The sequence below is a fragment of the Nanorana parkeri genome, unplaced genomic scaffold (genome assembly GCF_000935625.1).
Source record: "Nanorana parkeri isolate BGI_ZX_2015 unplaced genomic scaffold, ASM93562v1 scaffold527, whole genome shotgun sequence".
NCBI classification, from domain to species: Eukaryota; Metazoa; Chordata; class Amphibia; order Anura; family Dicroglossidae; genus Nanorana; species Nanorana parkeri.
The window spans coordinates 926125-950654 of NW_017306795.1; the positions used below are offsets into that span (position 1 = coordinate 926125).

The following is a 24530-nucleotide window of genomic DNA, read 5'->3' on the forward strand; positions in this document are numbered from 1 at the left end:
AGTAGCTTGCGGTATACTGAGCCGCTGCAGCCGGAGCGGATCCCGACATGCACGGGCAACAGTGATCAAACCCCCCCCCCCCCCAAAAGATGGCCAGCGCATAATTAAAGACCTTATACCTTTACTTAGTTGCGATAGAAACAAAGCTCACACACAAGACAGTGGCATTTTGGGGGCGCCGTGGTCCCCTTTTTCAAAGTTTTTGGGGTTCCCATCCTGACACTCAGCCTGACAGGGAGAGAATACAAGTAAATAACGGAACCTCCAGCAACACCTTTAAAAGAGAACACACAGATAAGTGTTTTTCCCCATAGTTCTCCTAAGGGTCACGGGAGGACATAAACTAGCGTCCTCCCGTGACCCAAAGCTCAGTATATACACAAGCTGTATTTTTTGTTAAAATAGCTACTAGCCTTATTTTTAGCCTCACAACAATAGTCATGATCTAAGTCGTTCAGCAACGATACCTCCCAATGGCATGTGTTCTGCAGAGCAGGTTGTTCTGAAGTCCTCCTGGAAGGACAGGTTTGGGGCATCTTATTGTGGAAGTCAAGAATTAGCATGAGGTTTTTATCTTTACTTTTTCGTATGCCCCCCTAGTCTCCAGAGGTCGTCTGCTGCTCTTGGGGTTATACACTAGAGCAGTGGTGGCGAACCTTGGCACTCCAGCTGTTTTGGAACTACAAGTCCCATGAGGCATTGCAAGGCTCTGACAGCCACAGACATAACTCCCAGAGGCAGATGCATGTTGGGATTTGTAGTTCTGGCACAGCTGGAGGGCCAAGGTTCGCCACCCCTGTACTAGAGATCTGGTGCCATCTAAAGAGTAAGTAGTTCAGCAGAAAACCTCCTAATGGCAGTCTTGTGTTCTGCAGAGCAGGTTGATCTGAAGTCCTCCTGGAAGGACAGGTTTGAGGCATCTTATTGTGGAAGTCAAGAGTTAGCATGAGTTTTTTTATTTTGTTTGCAAGACTAGTCTCCAGCGGTTCTCTGCTGCTCTTGGTGCTATATATTAGAGGTCTGGTGCTACTTAAAGCTTAAATAGTTTAGCAGAAAACCTCCCAATGGCAGTTTTGGAGAGCAGGTTGATAGGAAGTCCTCCTAGAAGGACAGGGTTGGTGCATCTTATTGTGGAAGTCAAGAGCTAGCATGCTTTTTTATTTTTCTTTATTTCGTATGTCCCCCTAGTCTCCAGAGGTCATCTGCTGCCCTTGGTGCTATATACTAGAGATCTGGTGCTATTTAAAGCTTAAATAGTTCAGCAGAAAACCTCCCAATAGCAGTTTTGTGTTCTGGAGAGCAGGTTGATCTGAAGTCCTCCTGGAAGGACAGGGTTGGGGCATCTTATTGTGGAAGTCAAGAGTTAGCATGCTTTTTTTTTCTTTATTCATTTTGTATGCCCCCCTAGTCTCCAGAGGTCCTCTGCTGTTCTGGGGTTATATACTAAAGCGGTGTTTCTCAACTTTTAATAGTATGCAACATTTTGAGGCACCTTGTCTAAAATGTGTGGTCCTTCCAAAATCTATATCAGACCCTTATCCGAGATAGGGGTCCGATATGGATCAGAATTCCCTCTTTCTTATTACAGTCATCCTCTACATTAGGCACACCCTTCTTTCATATCAGAGGCAGCCCCTCTAGCACTAGGAGCCCCCTTCACATCAGAGTCCTCAGTACCCCCTTGCACATCAGAGTTCTACCTTCACATCAGGAGCCACAGCTGTAGCAGCATGGTGGAGGGCCAGAAGTGGACCAGGCCTGGACAGAGCTGAACTTCCATTGTTTTGTGAATGGATCCCACCCCACCCATCCTGGATTAGCGTCTTTCATTTTCATGGTGCCGGCAGCTGGTCTACCTGCACTATGGCAAGGCATGATGTTGTGCAAAAATTCTTAGGCCCCCCGAGGAAACCAGAAGGCATCCTGGTTGAGAAAGACTGTACTAGAGATCTGGTGCCATTCAAAGTAAAGGCCAAAACTTATTTTTGAGATAGTTTAAGGAATGGTTAAGATCATTAACGGACATAATGTGAATTTTTTTGTTTGGGGGGACGGGAACACCTGTCTAAAGCTTGTAATAGCCTTTTAGGTTTTTCTATAGCGTCCTGAGAGAAACCTTCTCAACTCCACCGTCCACATGAAACAATCTCCCGATGCTGGCTATTATATTCCAGTAACTGCGCGAGTAGCTGATTGGCAGTAGTCAGTTTTCTTGCCCATTTGGAAGTTTGTTGAGCCACGTGGGGCTGACACGGCCATCAACAGTTTAAATTTGAGCTGTGTATTGCCAACTTTAAGAGAACTACGTGGTCTTCCACTGCTTAGCTTGCCTGTCATCCTGACCTTTTAGTTTCAAGTCATTTCCTAGTAAAATGACAGGTGCACTTTAATACCGAGTAATGAATCATCTTTTCCTTTAAAACCTGCCAGTCACTTTATTCCAGTCAATTGTCTGCTCTTCATGGGAAAGGGAGCAGTTTGGTGCCGAAGTCCTTCCACCCGCTTTGTCCAAACATTTATAAAATGTAAATATTTATGATTCTCACAGATATCGGGCATGTTGCAAATAAGCATTATCCTGTGGTGGCTTTGCATTGGCACGGTGCCACAAAGGAGGGGCACCAGGCCTGTGTAAATTTCCCTGTCATTTCTCTCACCTCCACCCAACATACTCTACAAGGGATCATGTTACTCAGAGCGTGCCATAGGCCAGATATCATCGCAGGCCATCTCAGGCCTCTAGTATGTTACTTCAACCAGCGGCGCCCCTTTCCAGATATTAACATGTGAATTCTGGATATAGAAATGAGACCGGGCTTCATTTGTCAGGAACTTATTAACGGGAAAGTGTCCAGTTACCCGTAACAAGGTATTTATCTGCTGTGGGGGGACAAAAAGTAAAGACAGCTTTGGATTGGCTGCTGTTGGCAAAACATTGCTAGAATTCTGAGTACAGCAAGTATAGGATAGAATGTGAAAGAATTACATTGATAAAAACCTGAGTACAAGAAGTACAGAGTAGGGTTGCCACCTGTCCAGGATTCACCCGGACAGTTCGGGTTTTGAATGCTGTGTCCAGGTTTCATGGCAGCTTAAACCTGAACACATGATGTCAGGCAGACAGGGGCAACCAAAATGAAGATAGGGGCTACTGGCCCCCCATTGAAAATAGTCTTGACTGTGATATTTACATATGAATGGGTGGCGCTATTTACATATGAATAAGCCACAACTCATTCTCCCAAAAACATTTCCATGCGTCGCTAGGGTGTTCGGGTTTCGCTGGAAGAAAAGGTGGCAACCCTAAGTACAGGCCGTCCCCGGGCTACAAACAACATAGGGACTGTAGGTATGTTCTTAAAGGAGAACTATGAGGTGAGTGATTTTCACTCAACCTCATAGTTCGAGCCGACGTGTGACAATGAAACGGTCACAGGTCGGCTCAGTAGATCGGGAGGTGAGCACATACCATCGCTCGCTCATTTCTCAATCCTGTCCCTGCAGAGAGCTGTGACTGTCACTCACGGCTCCCTGCAGGGATTCCCCCCTCCAATCCTCCAGCACTGACTGGAGGAACGAATGGGGGAGGGGGCGGGTACAGCCGGCTCTGCCTCTAGATAGGCAGAGCCAGCTGTCAATCACGCACCTGGGTGGATCTCGACAGTAATGTCGGGATCCGTCCCGGCTGCGGCGGTCTCAGTATATCGCGAGCTGTAGCTCGCGGTATACTGAGCTTTGGGTCACGGGAGGACGCTAGTGTATGTCCTCCCGTGACCCTGAGGAGAACTATGGAGAAAAACACTTACCCCATAGTTCTCCTTCAAGTTGAATTTGTATTTTGGAACAGGTACATTTTTTAAGTGTAACTCCAGCCTAAAAATGTTTTTTCGTTTTGGATAACACAGGGAAGGGTTAACCCTGTGTAAAGTTTGTTTTGGTGTATGTGCCCCTGTTTACAAGATTTCACCTCACTTTCTGTCCCTGTGAGAATTGGAAACAAGGATTGGTGATAAAGCTTCAGTGGAGACACCTTTTTTTCCCATGATAACTCTTACAGGAGTGAATTTCCCTTCCTAGGGGTAGATTTCCTCTCACTTCCTGTTGTCTCAAGGACAGGAAGTGAGATTAAATCTTCCTAATGAGGATACAAACAGCAGTAAAAACCTCACAGTGACCCGGAAGAAGAGGCGAGCACCCCTCGTCTGCACGTCTAACAAGAGCCAACTTTGTGTAATGTACGTACAGTACTACAAACCAGAGCCAAAAAGGCGGGAACTCCTCGTCGGCATGAGCGCGGTAGCATTACGACTGACATGCTGCGCGGTTTCTTTGGCTGCAGCTTGGGACTCCCTGCTGTACAGTAATAGCCTCCGTTTGTAAGTAGGAGTCGGATGTAAGTCGGATGTTTGTAACTCGGGGACTGCCTGTATAGGATAGAATGGGAAAGAGTTAGAACCTCTCCTTTATAAAAATCCGAGTAGCGCAACCAATCGGATGTTTAGGAAACCTACAGCTGCAATGTGTGGTCACGCTTTACTTCCAGTTAGATTTGAGTTCTCCATTGAAGAAAAGGAAGCAACCTAGTTATTATTATAGCATAGGATAGAACGTGAAAGGGCTAGAACTTCTGTCTGGTCTGGCCTGCTTCCGCGTATCACTAGGGAAAGTCACCCTGTATGTCTGATGGTTTTGGTGACCATTATATCCAATATACAAAGTATTTGGAGTTTTGAGGTGTCCCGAGGACAGGCGCTGAGTGAAGCAACCAATCAGATATGTAGGATACTAACACCTGCAAAGGGTGGTCACTCTTTGCTTCTAGTTAGTTTTGAGTTTCCCGTTGTCCTTTATGAGGTGAGTGCTTTTCACTCACCTCATAGTTCTAGCCGACCTGTGACAATGAAACTGTCACAGGTCGTCTCAGTAGATCGGGAGGTGAGCGAACACATACCGGCGTTCGCTCACCTCTCGATCCTGTCACGGCTCTCTGCCGTGACAGGGGAGGGGCTGGATTCCCCCCTCCCCGCTCCGATCCGCCAGCGCTGACTGGCGGAACGGACGGGGGAGGGGGCGGGTACAGCTGGCTCTGCCTCTAGATAGGCAGGGCCAGCTGTCACTCACGCAGCTGGGCGGATCTCGACATCGATGTTGGGATCCGCTCCGGCGTCTCAGTATACCGCGAGCTGTAGCTCGCGGTATACTGAGCTTAGAGTAACGGGAGGGCGCTAGTTTGTGTCCTCCTGTTACCCTAAGGCCCTGTTCCCACTGCGCGATATGCAAATTGCGCGTTTGTCGCGCGATTTGCATATTGCGCGACATCGCGAGATTTGCCGCGCGATGTCGCGTTCAAGCTTGCATTGAGCAAGCTTGAATCGCGGCTAAATCCGCTCCAAAAAGGGTCCTGCTGTAGCGACACACGACCCGCGACAGCAGGACCCTTTGCCCCATTGGATTGCATTGGAGCGCGATATCGCGCGGTAATTTGCAGCAATATTGCGGGAATTACCACGCGATAAATCGCTCAATGTGAACGGGGTCTTAGGAGAACTATGGGGAAAAGCCCTGACCCCATAGTTCTCCTTTAAAGAAAAGGAAACAACTTCATTTTTCAGAGGCATATCTGGTAAACAAGCAAGAAGTCAAAGGGCAGGCAGCAATCAATGTGGTCAGGGGCGATCCGGGTCGAAGGTAAGCAAAATCCAACAGAGTCACAGGAAGCGCAGGAAGTAGCTGAAAGACAATCCAGCAACTTGGGATCAGGCAGATTGGTTTAAATAGGCCGGTCTATCAGATGTCACAGCGTCATTTCCTATGCGCTGTTTTTTCCACAATATGGAAAACGGGATCCCGCGCATGCGCAGTAACAGATGTTTTCTTACACTACCCCTGCTCTAAGTAATCTTTCAGCGTTACATAATATTGTTTGTTAATTGTCGTCATCAAACCATGAAAGGTTTTCTGGTGGGGATCACGGTGGTTAATGGCATTGATGCTACATTATGAAATGTTGTGGTATTTTGCGTGTAAACAAAGCCTATTGCAGGATGTCCTCTTCCTTAAAATTAATCTGACTTCTGCTTTCTACGAGGCGTCTACAATGGGAACAATCACTTGCAACGTTAAGATGTGAAATATAAAGGTTTATGTCTAAATAGCCCCGCCTTTAAATAATGATTGATCATCTGTGTGATATTTTAGGGGAACTGAATGAGAAAATGATTGTGATGTTAATTTAAATATTATTATTATTACACAAACGAGATATAACAAGGGAGTGTATGAGTAGTTTTGCGGTTTTATTGGTGAGGAAGGGGTGCATTTTGGAGATGTTACGAAGGTGAAGATTACCCATTTCCGATATCTTCAGAGCTTCTCTGATATACTTTCATATTGACACTAAAGCTTGACCTTCCTGCCTTCAGCATTAAAGCCGGACTATGGCTCCCGCCCCAGCCCCAACTCCCGACCATCCTGCACCTTATTTCTTTTTGACATGCTTATCTTTAGGCCGGTCACGTGTCGTGGAGGGTCCTCTTCTCCAGGTCTAAGTGGTCCTCAGAGCTGCAGATGATGAGGTGATGGTACCAGTGCCGCTTTCTGTAGCACTTTACTTTGAGGGCGGGGTGCAGTGGTGATGCCCTGAACTGCACTGACAGGAAATGGGTTGATAGATGCCGGGTGTCGCTGAACACCCAGAAGATCTCGAGCATCTAGTGGTGTAAAGAATGAGTGAGGGCCGGAGAGGAGGAATAAAGCAGCCAAAGCTGCTTTTTTTTATTTTACACCTCCGGGGGCAACATTTTTTATTGCCCGGAGCTGCCACGTTCCTTTCCACTGTAAGCACTTTAGACCCTGACTGGGGTGAAGGCAAGTAGGCGGGGCTTAGCCCAGACAGCAGGGAGGTCCTGACAACACAGTGAAACTAAGGCTGGGCACACACCTTACAACCATTGCAAGACTTTTGTCTTGTGATGGTTGTAAGGTACTTAACAAAAACGTACGATCTGCCACGCCCCCTGAGGGGCGGGCTTCCGATGACCGCAATGCCGAACGGGCAGTGTGCGCTTGCGCACACCGGCCCGTCCGGCTTTTATCGTACGAACATGCTACACACCCGCTGAACATCGTGCGATGCTCGGCGGGTTTTCAAACATGTTTGTAAGTTTAAAGTCGTGCGACCTTACAGTAGTAGAGGCCGCACGGCTTCCACACACCTTATCATAATCGTACGATCGCGGGATTTCCCGTGATTATCGTACGATGATCGTAAGGTGTGTGGGGACCTTTAATCAGAGAGCTGGCTGGCTGGCTGGCTGGCTGAGAAAGATAAACGGCATTGTGTAGCAGCTGCGTTTCAGCGGAACGTCTGATAAAAGCGTGCAATTGCTGACAGGTCCACTTTAGGAAATGTAAACGATAAATAAACCAAACACTGTAAAGCCCACGTGAGATTTATCTGGTTTTTGTATAAATGTTTTATAAAAAAATAAAATTAAAAGATATGTTTTCGTATTTTTTATTTCACAGGTAAAAGCTTCACGTTGACCATCACCGTCTTCACCAATCCTCCGCAAGTGGCCACTTACCACCGAGCCATAAAAATCACAGTGGATGGACCAAGAGAACCGAGAAGTAAGCCAAGTTTACTTACTGACCCCGCTGCACTATGTACTATTCCTACGGTTGGGTTACTATTATCAGGGTAAGCAACCTCAGCCCTCCAGTTGTGTTGAAACTACAATTCCCATCATGCATCTGCCTCCGGGAGTCCTGCCTGTGGCTGTCGGAGGCTTGCAACGGCTCACGGGACTTCCACAATGGCTGGGGGGCCCAGGTTGCCTACTCCTGACTAGATGGTCAAGTCGCTGTGCCATTTGTCTCCTATAGAGGGCACCGAAGTGTGGTTTTGGTAGAATGGAAGGGCTGGGCAGTGTAGTCCTCTCCATTTTGTACAGTCAGTCTCTCTAGCAGCTAAGATAATGTATCAGCCACCTGGAGCGTGCATTGGATTCAATCAGTCGTGTCTGACTGGTAGACTTCCATAATGAGAGGAATGGCTACAAAGCCGGGCAGTGGTATCACAAGGGGGGTGCGGCCCGAACCTAGGTGACTCCATTAGATGTGTCATTTTGGTGCCGCCCCCTCTGAAAAGTCGGGCACTCGGTCATGGACGAGGAGCCCCGACAGTTGCAGGAGAGAGAAGGGGAGCCAGCAGGAAACCTTATCCTGCCAGGTGAACGTCCCCTCCTCTCTCTGCCGGCGTCCATCGACATTGCAGGTATCACAAAGATGGCTGCGCATGCGCGATGACGACGCGGCCGGGTGACAGCCGGTATCTGGATGCCCCTGGAGCAGGGACCGTCGTGAGCACTGAGGCTGGCCCTGTGTCCATGCACCTTTCTGAGCTTCAAGGGACCATGTAGGAGTTCCAGTTGGTTGTCGGGGTGTACGTGCCCTTTAAATGAAGAGATCAGACCCGGATTCCAGGTGATGAGAGGCACCCCGGGGTCTCGTCATGGAGGACGGAGTTCCGGTTCCCTTTATGTCTGGGTTGGTGGGAAGGACTGAGCACATTTCTCGGACGGCGGACGTGTCCATGCGAACGCTTTATAAATGCAGACGCAGGCGGATAATGTTCCGGCGCTGACTTTCCTTTCATGTTTAATGTATAAACACATCAGTTCTGTATCGCTCCGTGCCGGCAGGAGGAATATTTTCCACTTGGGCTTTTGTATACAAGTAGATAAATGTTTTCTCTTCTGCTGCCCCCCAGGGCGGGGGGGGGGGGGGCACCTCCCCGGCTGGGGGTTCCCTTGTTGTCAGCTCAGTGTACATACCTGAGCTTAAGTTGGTATCAGCCTCTCGCAGTCTACTGTACAGCAGAGCTCAGAGTGGGGGAGGGTGAAGCAGCACACTGAGCTAATCAGGGTGGCAATGCTGATAGGAGGAGAGAGCAGAGTGACAGAGAGATGAGCTCATCAGTGTGCATTTATCTCTGTTTACTGTCCCACTCAAATTTTAGGGGAAGGAGAAGCAGCACAAGGAGCCACTCCGGGTTGCTACAGTGCAAGCAGCATGCTGATAGGAGGAGAGAGCAGAGAGATGAGCTCGGCACTGTGCGTTTATCTCTGCTTGCTATCCCAGTCAAATAGCGGGGGAGGGAGAAGCAGCACAAGGAGCCACTTAGGGGTGCTGCAGTGCAACAAGCATGCTGATGGGAGGAGAAAGCAGAGAGACAAGCTTAATAAATTGCATTAATCTCCAATCAAATAGCGGGGGAGGGAGAAGCAGCACAAGGAGCCACTTAGGGGTGCTGCAGTGCAACAAGCATGCTGATAGGAGGAGAGAGCAGAGAGATGAGCTTAACATTGTGTGTTTATCTCAGTTTACTAATCTAGTCAAGTAGCAGGGGAGGGAAAGGCATTACTAGGAGCCAATCAGGGGTGCTGCGGTGCAAGGAGCATGCTGATAGGAGCAGAGAGCAGAGTGAGAGAGGAGCTGATCAGTGTGCATGTTTCTCCTTCTGGACTGAGAGTTATCCATCTTCCTGGATTCCCGCAATCTCCCCCGTAGTCGTTACTTCAGCCAAGATTTCCGCCGTCCTGGCCGCTGGCGGTGTTTGTAGGCGGGGATTCAGGAGCCGCCATTGTTTTATTTCGGAGTGTTCCTATACATCAGCCTGACTGACACCGGGCTGTGACTTCAACATAAATAAATATTAGGTTAATGATTCCCCAGCGAGCTGAAAGGCCGGCCGGGTGTAAATCCCGCCACACTCACACAGTGTTTGTTCAGGTGATTTATTGCCGCGGAAATGCAATGGAACATTCTGGAGTCCTGGAGAGTTGGAAGCGCAACTCCGGGCGGAACTTCCATTGTCTTCCTTCCGGGACGAGTGGGGAAGGGTTAAACCCCCCTCGCCCCTTTATTGCCGTCTGTGCAATGACTCGCCACCCGGCTTCCCGATTAGCAGGGAATCTGTCTCCATGCTTCCCGTCACCAGGCGATAAGGAAGTATGGAGCCGGCTTTCTGACCAATCAGGAAGCCGGGCAGCATGTAATGACTCGCTTCCTGATACCGGTAGCTCGGGTATCGGGCAGCGAATCATTACACGGCGGCCGGCTTCCTGATTGGCCGGGAAGCCGGCTCTATGCTCCCTTGTCACCTGTCACCTGGTGATGAGGGAGCGTAAAGCCGGCTTTCTGGCCAATCAGGAAGCCGGGGGGACGAGTAATGACTCGCTGTCTGGCTTCCTGATTGGCCAGCTTCCCGACCATTACACGCTGCCCAGCTTCCTGATTGGCCTGGAAGCTGGCTCCATACTCTCTCTTCACTGAGTGACAAGGGAGCATGGAGCCGGCCAATCAGAAAGCCAGGGCAGCATGTAATGACTCGCTGCCCGGCTTCCTGATACCGGGTATCGTGCTAGGCATCGGAGCATTTGGTAGAGTACTCGCCCAAATACTCGGTATCGGCACTGGTACTAGTATCGGTATCGCTGCATCCCTAGTTATAACCCCTGTCAACCTTTTTTTGCCATCTGTGTCCCATTGGAAAGATTTCCCCATACATCCTGTCCAACAGCCTCGACAGGAAGTGAAAGGAAATCCCTCCAAAGTGAAGGAAATCCCTGTAGTCACCAGAACTAGTGTCCCTATTGGAAGATTTCCCATCTCTTCCTGTCTGTAGTTCAGCCCAAAATCTTTCGCTTTCAGTGATAACGGTCACCAGGACAAATAGAGAGGGCGAATCTCCCAAACATGGACACAGACAGCAATAAAAACCTGACGGGTGTTTTAATCCCTCTCCACTCTATCCTAAACTAAACAAATAGCTTTGGCTTCAGTTGCACTTTGAGTGAGTGTTGTCACCCTGGACAGGAAGTATATTACAGGCAGGATCAACAGGAGAGAAAATCACAAAATAAAAAAACGAATGCAGCTGCCATGTCTAAGGACCGGCGTACTGCAATATGGTATATTTTTGCTTTTCGGGTTGCTATACCCTTTAAGGCCGGGGTGGGCAACTCCGGCCCTCCTCCTGTGCTTTAGCTACAAATCCCAACATGCCTCTGGGGGGATCAGGCCTGTACCTGTCAGTCTTGCAATGCCTCATGGGACCTGTAGTTCCACAGCAGCTGGAGGGCCGAAGTTGCCCGCCCCTGTTACGGGGTAAAGTAGGGCTCTGTATGGATGGGGCAGGAGGGAGTTTTGGCCGCGCTGCTCTCCTAGGGGAAGTGACACAGCTCTGAGCTATTCCAGCAGTGTGACGGTGACTCACTGACGGCACACAGGTAACCGGAGAGCGCCACGGTCTATGTGGGTGGCAGCAGAACCTGTTCTTTCATTTCACCTTTAAGCCATTACTGTGCATGTAATAACTATGTGTAAGTCCCGCAGAGAGGAGAAAGAAAAGAGCAGCAAAGACAGAAGCAGCTCACTAATCCCCTCTGAGTGCGTTACCTACCGGAGCGTTTAAAGAGACACTCCGATCACACCACAAAACCTGTTCCCCAGCAGTGACAATGACCCCCCCGCATACCAGCCAAATCCCATTCTCCACGCAGCTGTTCCTCCATTCCATCGCAGCTCCTCGCGTCACGCGGCTACGCTGAGACTCACATTTTCTGATGCTGAGGAGGACGATATGTCTACAAAGAACCCCATAGGGTAGAAGGGAACTGTAGTCCTCGAATTGTGTTCAAAGCTGGCCATACACTGTGCAGTCTGCCATAAATCTACCGACAACTGTGTAGGCCTGGAGTTTATCAAAACTGGAGTTGCCCAGGGCAACCAATCAGCATCTCTCTTCAGTTTGCTCAGATAAGATGTGGAAATGAGAAAGAGATGCTGATTGGTTGCTCTGGGCAACTGCTCCAGATTTGATAAATGCTCCCCTTTATATATATATAGTATAAATATATTTACAGGGTTATTCACTAAGCTGCCTAAAGCAGCGAGTGAATTACCGAACCGAACGACATTCGGCTATTCACTCCGGCTCAGTACGGGTGATTTCATGCCCTGCATGTTCGGCTGAAGTGCAGAAGGACTTCCACTCAGCCGGTCCAACATCTGGATCGGCTGAGCCGAAGCTCCACCCAGTTATTATTGTTTAATGACAGATCAGCAACCCCAGGTCGTTTGGGGACGCTGATCTATCATTACAACTGGGCAGAGCCAGCTGTGAGATCACATCTGGCTCCGCCCAGCTGTACCTGCATCCTTCCGCTCCTTAGTGAATAACCCCCTTCGTTTTATATTATAGTAGAGCTGTAGCTTGTAAAGGAAACGGTATAGAGATTGCCCAATCTGATTGTATAGTGCAGGGACACATGTTCCATCATGCTTCTGCCTCTGGGAGTCATGCCTGTGGCTGTCAGAGCCTTGCACTGCCTCATGGGACTTGTAGTTCCACAACAGCTGGAGTGCTGAGGTTGCCTACCCCTAGTATGGCCACAAAGAGATCAGTACAGTGTAGACAATCTCACCAGTGGGTGTCCATTGATACAGGAACACGCCCTTCTATGTATAGCCTGTAGGTGTGTTTGTACAGGGAGCAGGCAAATTTGCTAATTATCTCTACAAGCACTGTCTGCCGTCTCTAATGATGTGAAACGTCCACAGTGCTCCAGGTAGAGGCAGACCTTGTGATCTATGGCACACCGATGGGAGCTTTCCGGCAGCGGCTTGTGGTTCATGTCAAGCAAGAAAATGTTACTCTATAATTTGGTAATATTATGACGTGTGAATGTTAACAATGGGTCCAGGTCTTGAGGAACATAAGCAGCTACAGGACTCCCCAGTGTGCTGCCTCCTGGCCCTTGTGTGTGCATAACAGTATCAAAAGAGCAGAGCCCCATAGAATAGAGACTACAGGTTCTGTTTTTTGATGCTGCTGTGCATGCTCAGCTGCTGGGAGACAGAGTGCGGTTGCCTACCCCTGCCATACACCATCTTGTGTTGCATTTGACAGGGGTGGGGCTTAGTGGTTTGAGGGGGCGTGGCTTAATCTGGTCATGGCAAGAAGTTGGGGGTCATGTGTGCATTTTGTGCCTATGATCCAATGGGCTCTACACTGTAACACGTGTTCTCAGGGGCGGCAAGGTGGCTTCTTTACGCTAGCCATACACACATCATTTTTTTTGTGCGAGATCATGCCATTGATTGGCTTTCTGAAAAGATCATACTTAAAAGGGTCTTGCGTTGTGCCGGTGACATTTCGCTATTTTGAAGACAAATGGAAAAGTCACCCTCATCACTGATTTGCTGGGAAAATGACAAAAATGATCATCATGGGACTGGTGCCGCCGCGCGGCGTGAAAACAATCAAGAATTTCCAGCCCTTCCAATCGCGTTCATCTTCCATCCCATCCCATGCAATCAGTCGGCAGTTCAGATTGTAGTTAACGCCGATTGATAATTGCTACATTCTATCCAAAGATCTCGCCCCCCCCGCGACGTGGGGTTTGGTCGGGGGGGGGGGGGGGGGGCGAGATCGGCTCTCCCGTGTACGGTCACATGATCAGAGATGCTCCGGAGCCTCAAAAGCCATGAAGAACATCACATGAAGCTGGTGGAATGTTAATGTTATGCTGCGCCCGCCGCAACCTCTAATCTAACGTAATAACGGACTGCAAATCGGGAACCTGAGCTGCTCTCTGATCTGCCGCTCCAAAAACTTTTTATTATTTTTACATTTGTTACAAACCTTCCAAAAAAAAAAAAGCGGCCTATTTTCCAAAACCACAATTTCCACCACCTGGCAGCGCCGGCGGGTACCGTCCTAGGCAGCAGCTTTTCACCGATCGCAGCGGGTGAGTCAAGCGCCAAATGCAGGTTTGACTCGGCGCTCTCTCTTCCAAGTGGAGTGCTGACTGCTCCGCGTCATCAGATATATTATCTTTTAATCCCCCTTAATAGAGGAGCGGAATGTACTCGGGTAGAACAGGCACCAGGGGAGAGTTCTATGTGGAAACAAATAAATAAGTGCTTTTACTGTAACGGGTGGGAGGCCTTTTATATAGACGTTTCCACAAGCTTGAAGGGGAATTCTTTTTTTTTCTTTCTATTGGAATTAGTTAAAGGATCATTCCACCCTGATGGGATATTTTAGTGGTAGGTGAAGGCCGGTTCCCTGCTGGGGTTTTATACATTTTTAAGGCATAGTCTCTGCACTGTAGATCCTGGCTCTGTTCCCGTCCACCTTACAGTTTAGAGTGTTCCAGCCTGACCTGGCGGGGGTCCCACGTCTCCTGATGCCTTCTGCTGAAAGTAAACCTGGGGCCAGGCTATGGGCAACCACCTTGCAGTTTAGAGTGTTCTAGCCTGACCTGGCGGACGTTCCCACATCTCCTGATGCCTTCTGCTGCGAGTGGACCTGGGGCCAGGCTATGGGCAACCACCTTGTAGTTTAGAGTGTTCTAGCCTGACCTGGCGGACGTTCCCACATCTCCTGATGCCTTCTGCTGCGAATGGACCTGGGGCCAGGCTATGGGCAACCACCTTGCAGTTTAGGGTGTTCTAGCCTGACCTGGCGGACGTTCCCACATCTCCTGATGCCTTCTGCTGCGAGTGGACCAGGTTGTGGGCAATACCATTTTTACAAACAGCAAATAAACTGTAAAAACACGCCCTCATTGACCTCCAAAGCTGCAGGCACTTTGGAGCAATTAATCATCAAATTTCCAGCCTGTCTTGGGGGGGAGGAGTAGGCATTTCGAAATCTCCAGATGCTTTCTGCTGCAAGTGGACCTATGGCTAGGCTATAGGCATCCACCTTGCAGTTTAGGGTGTTCCAGCCTGACCTGGGGGGGGGTCCGACATCTCCTGATGCCTTCCGCTACAAGTGAACCTGTGGCCAGGCTATGGGCATCCACCTTGCAGTTTAGGGTGTTCCAGCCTGACCTGGGGGGGGGTCCGACATCTCCTGATGCCTTCCGCTACAAGTGAACCTGTGGCCAGGCTATGGGCATCCACCTTGCAGTTTAGGGTGTTCCAGCCTGACCTGGGGGGGGGTCCGACATCTCCTGATGCCTTCCGCTACAAGTGAACCTGTGGCCAGGCTATGGGCATCCACCTTGCAGTTTAGGGTGTTCCAACCTGACTTGGGGGAGTGGACCTGTGGCCAGGCTATGGGCATTGAAGTGTTTTCAAGCAGTAACTGCACTTTAATACAAGCCCTCACTGACCTCTAAAGCTGCAGGCACTTTGGAGCAACAAATTGTCAAATTTGCAGCCTGATCTAGGGAAGGTTCCCATATCTCCTGATGTTTTCCTTTCAAGTGAACCTGTGGGCATTGAAGCGTCTACAAGCAGTAAACAAACTTTAAAACAAGCCCGCACTGACCTCTGGAGCTGCAGGCACTTTGGAGCAATTCATCGTCAATGTTCAGTGCAGGAGCACTGCAGTCATCCAATTTGTTCTATCAGCAGCTCAGCTACAACTCCCCTACCCCTTCCCCCCACCCTAACCACTCCCAAACCAACAAAAAAGAAAACCTCGTCACCTGTAATGATGAAGAATGAGATAAAATTAATGAAAGCATGTAACCCGATCTGACAAGATTGCGCGGCATTCATCGGTGACGTAAATGGCGGATAATGTGGGATTTTGGCATGCTATTTGATACTCTGTTTATGATATCTCATCCCGAGCCGGTAGACATTCATTATACTCCAGCACAAAATCGAAAGCAGACCTGGCAACAGCCGAATATGAGGCTGAAATACATGAATGCAAAATGTTTACCTGCTGAAGGATTTGTAATTCTGTGCAGGCAGCCTTGTGATTTACACATCCTGAGAAGCCAGGGGAGTCTCTTTCTGCCTTAAATAGGGTGCACGGGCAACAGTGATCCAAAAAAAACCCAAAAGATGGCCAGCGCATAATTAAAGACCTTATATCTTTACTGAGGTCTTAGTTGTGATAGAAACAAAGCTCACACAGAAGACAGCGGCATTTTGGGGGCGCCGTGGTCCCCTTTTTCAAAGTTTTTGGGGTTCCCATCTTGACACTCAGCCTGACAGGGAGAGAATACAAGTAAATAACGCAACCTCCAGCAACACCTTTAAAAGAGAACTATGGGGTTAGTGTTTTTCCCCATAGTTCTCCTCAGGGTCACGGGAGGACATAAACTAGCGTCCTCCCGTTACCCTAAGCTCAGTATACCGCGACCTACTGCTTGCGATATACTGAGACCGCCGCAGCCGGGACGGATCCCGACATTACTGTTGAGATCCACCCAGCTGCGTGAGTGACAGCTGGCTCTACCTATCTAGAGGGAGAGCCAGCTGTACCCGCCCCCTCCCCATCCATTCCTCCACTCAGCGCTGGAGGATTTGAGAGGGGGGGTGGGGGAATCCCTGCGGGGAGAGGTGACTGACAATCATGGCTCTCTGAAGGGACAGGATCGAGAAGTGAGCGAGCGCCGGTATGTGTTCGCTCACTTCCCGTTCTATTGAGCCGACCTGTGACAGTCTCATTGTCACACGTCGGCACGAACTATGAGGAGGAGTGATTTTCACTCACCTTATAGTTTTCCTTTAAGGCAAACCTGCTTTGTCAGGACAACAGATAGAGGACAGGTCTACTGGGAACTCCCCTGTCCTCTTGTACATAATGGGCGGAGTCTTGTTCTCCTAACAACAATGTATCAGATACCAGTGCAGCACAGGATTTCCTTTCGGGATCAACAGGTATTTTTTTGCACAGATATAACAAAACGCTTGTAATGGGATATTTGACAGACCAATAGGGAGCCAATAAGAGAAGTTTATTGTTGGGGTGTACATCCCCTTTAAGGTACGTTGACTCGATACTAGGCAGCCTTTGACGGAAGCCCAGAATGTTTCTTTTAGCACACGCGTGTTTTGTTTTTTGGCACTATGTTTTTTTGGCTTCGTTTTATTGGTAAGTTTCTTACGCCCAGCACCGGTTTTCCTGCCGCCCCTGCAGCGGTTTTGCTGTGCCGCAGCCTGAAAGACATAAATCGGGGCGGTCAGGGTTTTCGCCGGGCCCCAGCAGCGCGTCAGGACCGCAGAGCGCTCCCCATGACCCGCCGGCCCTATCTGCACCATCTAGCCACAAACGGCTCCCCTCGACCACACGCTTCCCTCCTGAAAGTTAATACGATTTGATTCATTCTGCGCGGCACCGCGGCCCGGGCCAAAGAAAACAGGCCAAAGAATAACTCGCTTGTCTGCAGCTTGGAAGGAACTCAGAGGCCTCGGTTTCATAATAGCATACAGTAGCTGTACTATATCTCCTCCGCAGCTGTGCGCAGAGCCCTCGGAAGCCAAGGAGAGACTCCGGCGCTCCAAATCTACGAGCTGTCAGGAAAGAGGGGAGATTTCAGCTCGCAGACCCTTCGGGGAAGGCACAGAGCGGAGACTGTTACTACACGGAAAGTGCACAACCTTCCTTATAGCGAAATGAAGAACACGCCTCTTTCCCCAAGCGGCCAATCACACGCAGGGCCAAAAAAAACCCTGCTCCCCAGATTCCTGAACTCTTCCTAAATGCTGGTGCTGTTCATGTGACCAAACGCAGCCTGAAGCAGAACGTCACCCTCCCGCGCTACAAGGGTTAGCTGTTCGTTTTTGCCAAGGGGGCCAATATAACAAAGATATACCCACCCGAACCTCAGAGGCGGCCGGTTGTGACCGCACTCGATCCAACCTTTCTGCTCCTAGTCCCTCAGCGTCCTCACATCCTATACACAGTGTATAGAATGGTGGACCTTAGACTGCCTCACCTCACAGGATCGGGGGAGTAGAACTTTTTTATTTTTGACCCTAGGCAAAAACGAGCATTTAACCCTTGCAGTGCTGGGGGTGGCCCATAGAGAAAAGCAGGTAAATCTCCCAGCTTTAGTTTACTGTACTGTATCAGTGGAGAAGCAGCATTGTTACCCTAGTAGAGGACTACTGAAACCTCCCCCCTCTTCTCTTCTCCATAACAAGGTTCTGTAGGCCATTACAATATATAAGGCCATAACAAGGTTCTGTAGGCCATTACAACTGACAAGAGTCGGCACAGGAAGTTACCAGACAGATTTCTGGCGGGAAACGCAAGGATCCAATTGTTCTCTATGAGCCCCATTCACACCCTACAGGTGTATAGGTCAATGCAAGGATCCAATTGTTCTCTATGAGCCCCGATCACACCACACAGGTGTATAGGTCAATGCAAGGATCCAATTGTTCTCTATGAGCCCCGATCACACCATACAGGTGTATAGGTCAATGCAAGGATCCAATTGTTCTCTATGAGCCCCGATCACACCACACAGGTGTATTGGTCAGCACAAGGATCCAATTGTTCTCTATGAGCCCCGATCACACCACACAAGGTTCTGTAGGCTGTTACAATGTAACTGATAAAAGTCGGCACCGGAAGTTACCAGCTCACAAGATTTCTGGCGGGATCAATGGGTGCATTTATGGTGCAAATAAAACAAAACGCTTCCACTGGTCTATCTAGCAGACCCCCAGGGAGCAGATAAGAGAAGGCAATTGTTGGGGTGTACATCCGCTTACATGCAATCCTCTGGCAGCGCGCAGTAAGTCGGCACGCCGGTCCTGTACTTCAGCCTTGGCTGATTGCTCTGGGAGTTGTCCTGTCACAGGCGCTGACATTTCGCATTGTCTTCAGCACTCCACACCTTTGTGTCTTTGTGTGTGATTGTGTCTTAGACAATTATCTCACCGGCAGTGTCCACAGGGTAAGCTTTGAATAGCCGTCATGTGGGAAAAATCTACGGCTCCCGGAAACAGAAAAAAAAAGTGTCAACAAGAAGGATCTTGGCAGGGGCAGAGCAAAGCAGGGCGCAGCCGGGTAATGCCGCCAAGGATTTGTGTGAAAAGGGCATTGCAGGTCAGCAATAAACAAGACACCTCCACACTCTCCTGGGGGGCTGCAGCTATTTTGGGTTGCACAAAGCGTTCTTGTTAAAACAAAGTAACAAAAAAAAAAAAGGATTTTAACATACTCAGAGGAGACCTGAGCTCTTTCTGGAACTGCTGATTGCCTGGCTGTTTCTGAGTCACTGACCAAGAGCGAGCATGCAGCCAGTGAAGTCAGAACTGATGATCTGCATGCTCAGAAGGCGCTGGGTCAACTTGCTGGGCAGGCAAAAGAGGTCATTAATGGCAGCCCACGTGTTTTTCTCAGTACGAGTCTCTCCTTAAAGGAGAACTATGGGGTTAGGGCTTTTCCTCATAGTTCTCCTGTCACCCTAAGCTCAGTATATAGAGAGCTGCTGCTCGCGGTATACTGAGACGCCTCAGCCGGAACGGATCCCGACAATTATGTCTGGATCCGCCCAGCTGTGTGAGTGACAGCTGGCTCTGCCTACATAGAGGCAGAGTCAGCTGTACCCGCCCCCTCCCCCGTCCGTTCCGCCAGTCAGCGCTGGAGGATCGGACAGCGGAGGGGGGAATCCAGTCCCTCCCCTGTCACGGCTTTCTGCCGTGACAGGATCGAGAAGTGAACGAACGCCGGTATGTGTTCGCTCACCTCCCGATCTACTGAGCCGACCTGTGACCTGTGAAAAGCACTCACCTCATAGTTCTCCTTTAATATGATTGGCGGCCTTGGTGACCAATGAAGTGGGCTTGGCATGGGTGAGGTTTAGAAAAGTTGAGTTGGAAATAACTTCAGCAGCCTTTATCCTTGGCTGGTGGTTTGTATTGATCGTATGTTTATAATAAGTTTGGTGTGCTGCATACCCCTGCCGGACAACACAGCCAGGACTAAGACTGCCACTGCAGCTACAGCTCTGCTGAAGGACCTGAAAACACCCTCAGCTTTCTGATTGGACAATCGAGAAGTAGCAGCACATTGAGGAGTCATCCCTCTGCTCAGTCTGCTCTCTCTCGCTGTCAGCACATGTGCACGCAGCAGTCTGATTGGCTCCCAGTGCCTCCCCTTTCTCACCCAGTCTGCAGAGTACCCAAGCACACCTTCAGCTTGCTGATTAGACAGTAGGGGAGAAGCAGCACACTGAGGAGTCATCCCTCTGCTCTCTCCTACTATCATACAGCAGAGTCTGATTGGCTCCCAGTGCTGCACCTTTCTCTCCCAGTCTGCAGAGTACCCCAGCACACCCCCAGCTTGCTGATTAGACTATAAAGGAGTAGCAAAACAATCTCCTGTCACCCTAAGCTCAGTATATAGAGAGCTGCTGCTCGCGGTATACTGAGACGCCTCAGCCGGAACGGATCCCGACAATTATGTCTGGATCCGCCCAGCTGTGTGAGTGACAGCTGGCTCTGCCTACATAGAGGCAGAGTCAGCTGTACCCGCCCCCTCCCCCGTCCGTTCCGCCAGTCAGCGCTGGAGGATCGGACAGCGGAGGGGGGAATCCAGTCCCTCCCCTGTCACGGCTTTCTGCCGTGACAGGATCGAGAAGTGAACGAACGCCGGTATGTGTTCGCTCACCTCCCGATCTACTGAGCCGACCTGTGACCTGTGAAAAGCACTCACCTCATAGTTCTCCTTTAATATGATTGGCGGCCTTGGTGACCAATGAAGTGGGCTTGGCATGGGTGAGGTTTAGAAAAGTTGAGTTGGAAATAACTTCAGCAGCCTTTATCCTTGGCTGGTGGTTTGTATTGATCGTATGTTTATAATAAGTTTGGTGTGCTGCATACCCCTGCCGGACAACACAGCCAGGACTAAGACTGCCACTGCAGCTACAGCTCTGCTGAAGGACCTGAAAACACCCTCAGCTTTCTGATTGGACAATCGAGAAGTAGCAGCACATTGAGGAGTCATCCCTCTGCTCAGTCTGCTCTCTCTCGCTGTCAGCACATGTGCACGCAGCAGTCTGATTGGCTCCCAGTGCCTCCCCTTTCTCACCCAGTCTGCAGAGTACCCAAGCACACCTTCAGCTTGCTGATTAGACAGTAGGGGAGAAGCAGCACACTGAGGAGTCATCCCTCTGCTCTCTCCTACTATCATACAGCAGAGTCTGATTGGCTCCCAGTGCTGCACCTTTCTCTCCCAGTCTGCAGAGTACCCCAGCACACCCCCAGCTTGCTGATTAGACTATAAAGGAGTAGCAAAACACTGCAGAGTCATCCCTCTGCTCACTCCCCCTATCAGCACATGTGCACGCAGCAGAGTCTGATTTGCTCTTAGGGATGCCCCTCCCTCTCCCAGCCTGGAGAGGACCCAAGCACACCCGCAGTTTGCTGATTTGACAGTGAAGGAGAAGCAGCAGACTGAGGAGTCATCCCTCTGCTCTCCCACTGCCATCACATGTTAGGGTTGCCACCTGTCCCGGATTCACTTGGACAGTCCGGGTTTTGAGTCCTGTATGTGCCGTTTCCGGGTTTCAGGCCGGCTAAAACCGAGAAACAGCACATAGAGGATTCAAAAACCGGACTGTCCAATTGAATCCGGGACAGGTGGCAACCCTATCACATGTGCACGCAGCAGAGTCTGATTGGCTCCCGGTGTGGCCCCTCCCTCTTCCAGTCCTCCACATTGCACAGAATGACAGATTTCAGTACATACACTGATAATATTTTTTGATGGTTTAATAAACACGTAGCTGCATTTATATGTCTTCCTGGAGTTCCGCTTTAACGTCGGTCCAGTCTGTCATCTGCAAAACGCAGTTTATCCGCTCGCAGGCTTTGCACGCAAGATGAAAAAATAAAACGATAATGGCCTTTTATCCGAGCAGATAAAACCGCCAATGAAAGGTGGTAAAACCCTATCTCTCCGGGAAACCGCAATCACACTCATGAAAGGAAATCATATTTACAGTTAATATTAGGACTGGGGAAAAAAGCAGTGAGGGTCTGCCAAGAGGCTGCGCCTTGTTCGCGGTGCCTTGGCCTGTCCCAGCCAGGTGGAAGGAGGCCAGGACTTACCGAGCGCTTACTTCACCCTTTATACAGTAACGTGTTTGTTACAGCCAGCGACCCTTCCTAATGGTGACAGCATGGAATCCATCCAACATGGCACCGCAACGCCCAGACTACGGCCAGGTCATCATCTGCTGCTGGAACAATGAGAACTCGTTCACTCCGGGTGCATTGATCTGCGCAGAGCAACGGAAGGGGGCAATTGTTCTCTATGTGCCCCGATCACACCATAGAGGTGTATTAATCAACGCAAATCAATGGAAGGGGGCAATTGTTCTCTATGTGCCCCGATCACACCATAGAGGTGTAATAATCAACGCAGATCAATGGAAGGGGGCAATTGTTCTCTATGTGCCCCGATCACACCATACAGGTGTATTAATCAACGCAGATCAATGGAAGGGGGCAATTGTTCTCTATGTGCCCTGATCACACCATACAGGTGTATTAATCAACGCAGATGAATGGAAGGGGGCAATTGTTCTCTATGTGCCCCGATCACACCATACAGGTGTATTAATCAATACAAGGATACAATTGTTCTCTATGAGCCCCGATCACACCATACAGGTGTATTGATCAATGCAAGGATCCAATTGTTCTCTATGAGCCCCGATCACACCACACAGGTGTATTGATCAATGCAAGGATCCAATTGTTCTCTATGAGCCCCGATCACACCATACAGGTGTATTGGTCAGCACAAGGATCCAATTGTTCTCTATGAGCTCTGATCACACCATACAGGTGTATTGATCAATACAAGGATACAATTGTTCTCTATGAGCCCTGATCACACCATACAGGTGTATTGATCAATACAAGGATACAATTGTTCTCTATGAGCCCCGATCACACCATACAGGTGTATTGATCAACTTTTTAATTGCTTTTCCTATGCAGACTAAACGTCTCCCAGTCATGGTTTCCATCTTCTCTTATTCGGTGGCAGTGTTGAGATCTAATTCCTCCAGAACACAGGAAACCGCCGGCAGCCTATACATGCAGAACGCGGCACTTTGACCCTGAAGGAAAACATTTTTTATACAGACATACAAAGTGTATTTTTTTTTTTATGCCATCATAAAACCAGTTTTATGGTGCACGTAAATGTCACTTTCACTCTGAAAATTGTGTTTTGCTATTTAACAACTTCCTTCCTGCGTGAGCCTCGGTGTTCTGTATAGGAGCAGCTCTGTGGATGGCAGTGGCCGGCTCTGAACACTGATCCTTTGTGAGGTGACTGGAATCCTTCATGGAGGGGGAAGGTGCCCATACACTGCACGATTCTCGTACGAGAATCCCGGGAAATCCCGCGATCGTACGAGAATCGTGCAGTATGAATGAAGGCGTGCGACCGTTTCTACTGTACGGTCGCACGTCTTTTGTCTAAGGAGCATGCTAGAAAACCAGCCGAAAATTGTAAGATTTTCGGCTGGTTTGAACAGTGCTCGGGAGACAAATGCCGAACGGGCCGGTGTGCGCACGCGCACACTGCCCGATCATCGGAAGCCCGCCCCCCAGGGGGGCGGGATTGCGATGATCGCAAGTATGATTTGCCTGTCCAAGATAGGCAGATCGTAAGTTTTTTAAATTACTTTACAACCATCGCAAGACTAAGGTCTTGCGATGGTTGTAAAGTGTATGGCCACCTTTAGCTGTGTAATTGGTACCCTAGCAGGGCGCCAATAAAGCAGAACTCCAATTTTACAAAATGCCCCTCCCCCACCGCGATGCTAATGAAATCTGAACTCACAGCTGGTCGCAGGTTTTCCATCATTTCCTGTCTGGTGAATGCGTTGTCAGCATGGCAGGAAGTGAAGGGAAATATTACTGATAGCAGTAAAAACTTGACAGGGCTTCTAATCTGTCCCCATTAAAAAAAATTTGGTTGGAAACCTCTATGAAATGTTTGGCTCTCCCAAGTTGGGAACTGTGCTACCTCCTTTCAGTCCAACCTTCAGGGCTCCCGTATGAAATGCTGATGCCTAAAATAGCCCATGCGTATTGGGCGGTGAACCTACGCCAACAACTCACGTGACTCCTGATAGGGTTACTTATCTGTCCCCATTAAAAAAAAATGTGGCTGGACGCCTCTATGAAATGTTTGGCTCACCCAAGTTTGGAACTGTGCTGCCTCCCTTTAGTCTAACCTTTGAGCCCCAGTACGGATGCCTAAAATAGTCGATGTGTCGGGCAGCGGACCTACGCAAACAGCTCCTGTGACTCCTAATAGGGCTTCTAATCTGTCCCCATTAAAAAAAAAGATTTTGGCTGGGCGCCTCTATGAAATGTTTGGTTCACCAAAGTTGGGAACTGTGCTGCCTCCCTTTAGTCTAACCTTCGGTGCTCCAGTACGGATACCTAAAATATCCGACGCATAGCGGGCGGTGAGCCTTTGTCAACAGCTTGCGTGACTCCGTGTGTTTGCATTCATGAGCTGAACAGAAGGCCCAGATTTGCATGCTTGACAAGTGGAGAAGTTTGAGCAACATTTGTCCTGCCAAAGCTAAGCGGGGGGAAAAAAAGATGCAATCCGCACAAGATTTTTTTTTTTTTCTGCGTTCAGATAAAAATCATGGCGGCGGCGAGACCGGCTCCATTTCTGAGCGCGGTGTGAAATGCGATCCAGCGCCGCTTTGGCCGGACCC

General features: G+C 49.4%; 1 protein-coding gene across 5 annotated transcripts in view; it reads left to right on the forward strand.

The window, feature by feature from the left end:
* RUNX1 (runt related transcription factor 1) overlaps window positions 1-24530 on the forward strand; it is a 102145-nt gene that overhangs the window by 37676 nt on the left and 39939 nt on the right. For all 5 annotated transcript variants that reach the window (XM_018561482.1, XM_018561484.1, XM_018561486.1 and 2 more), the window contains exon 3: window positions 7528-7632. In XM_018561482.1, coding sequence (XP_018416984.1) covers window positions 7528-7632 — 105 coding nt within the window. The remainder of the gene's footprint in view (window positions 1-7527; window positions 7633-24530) is intronic.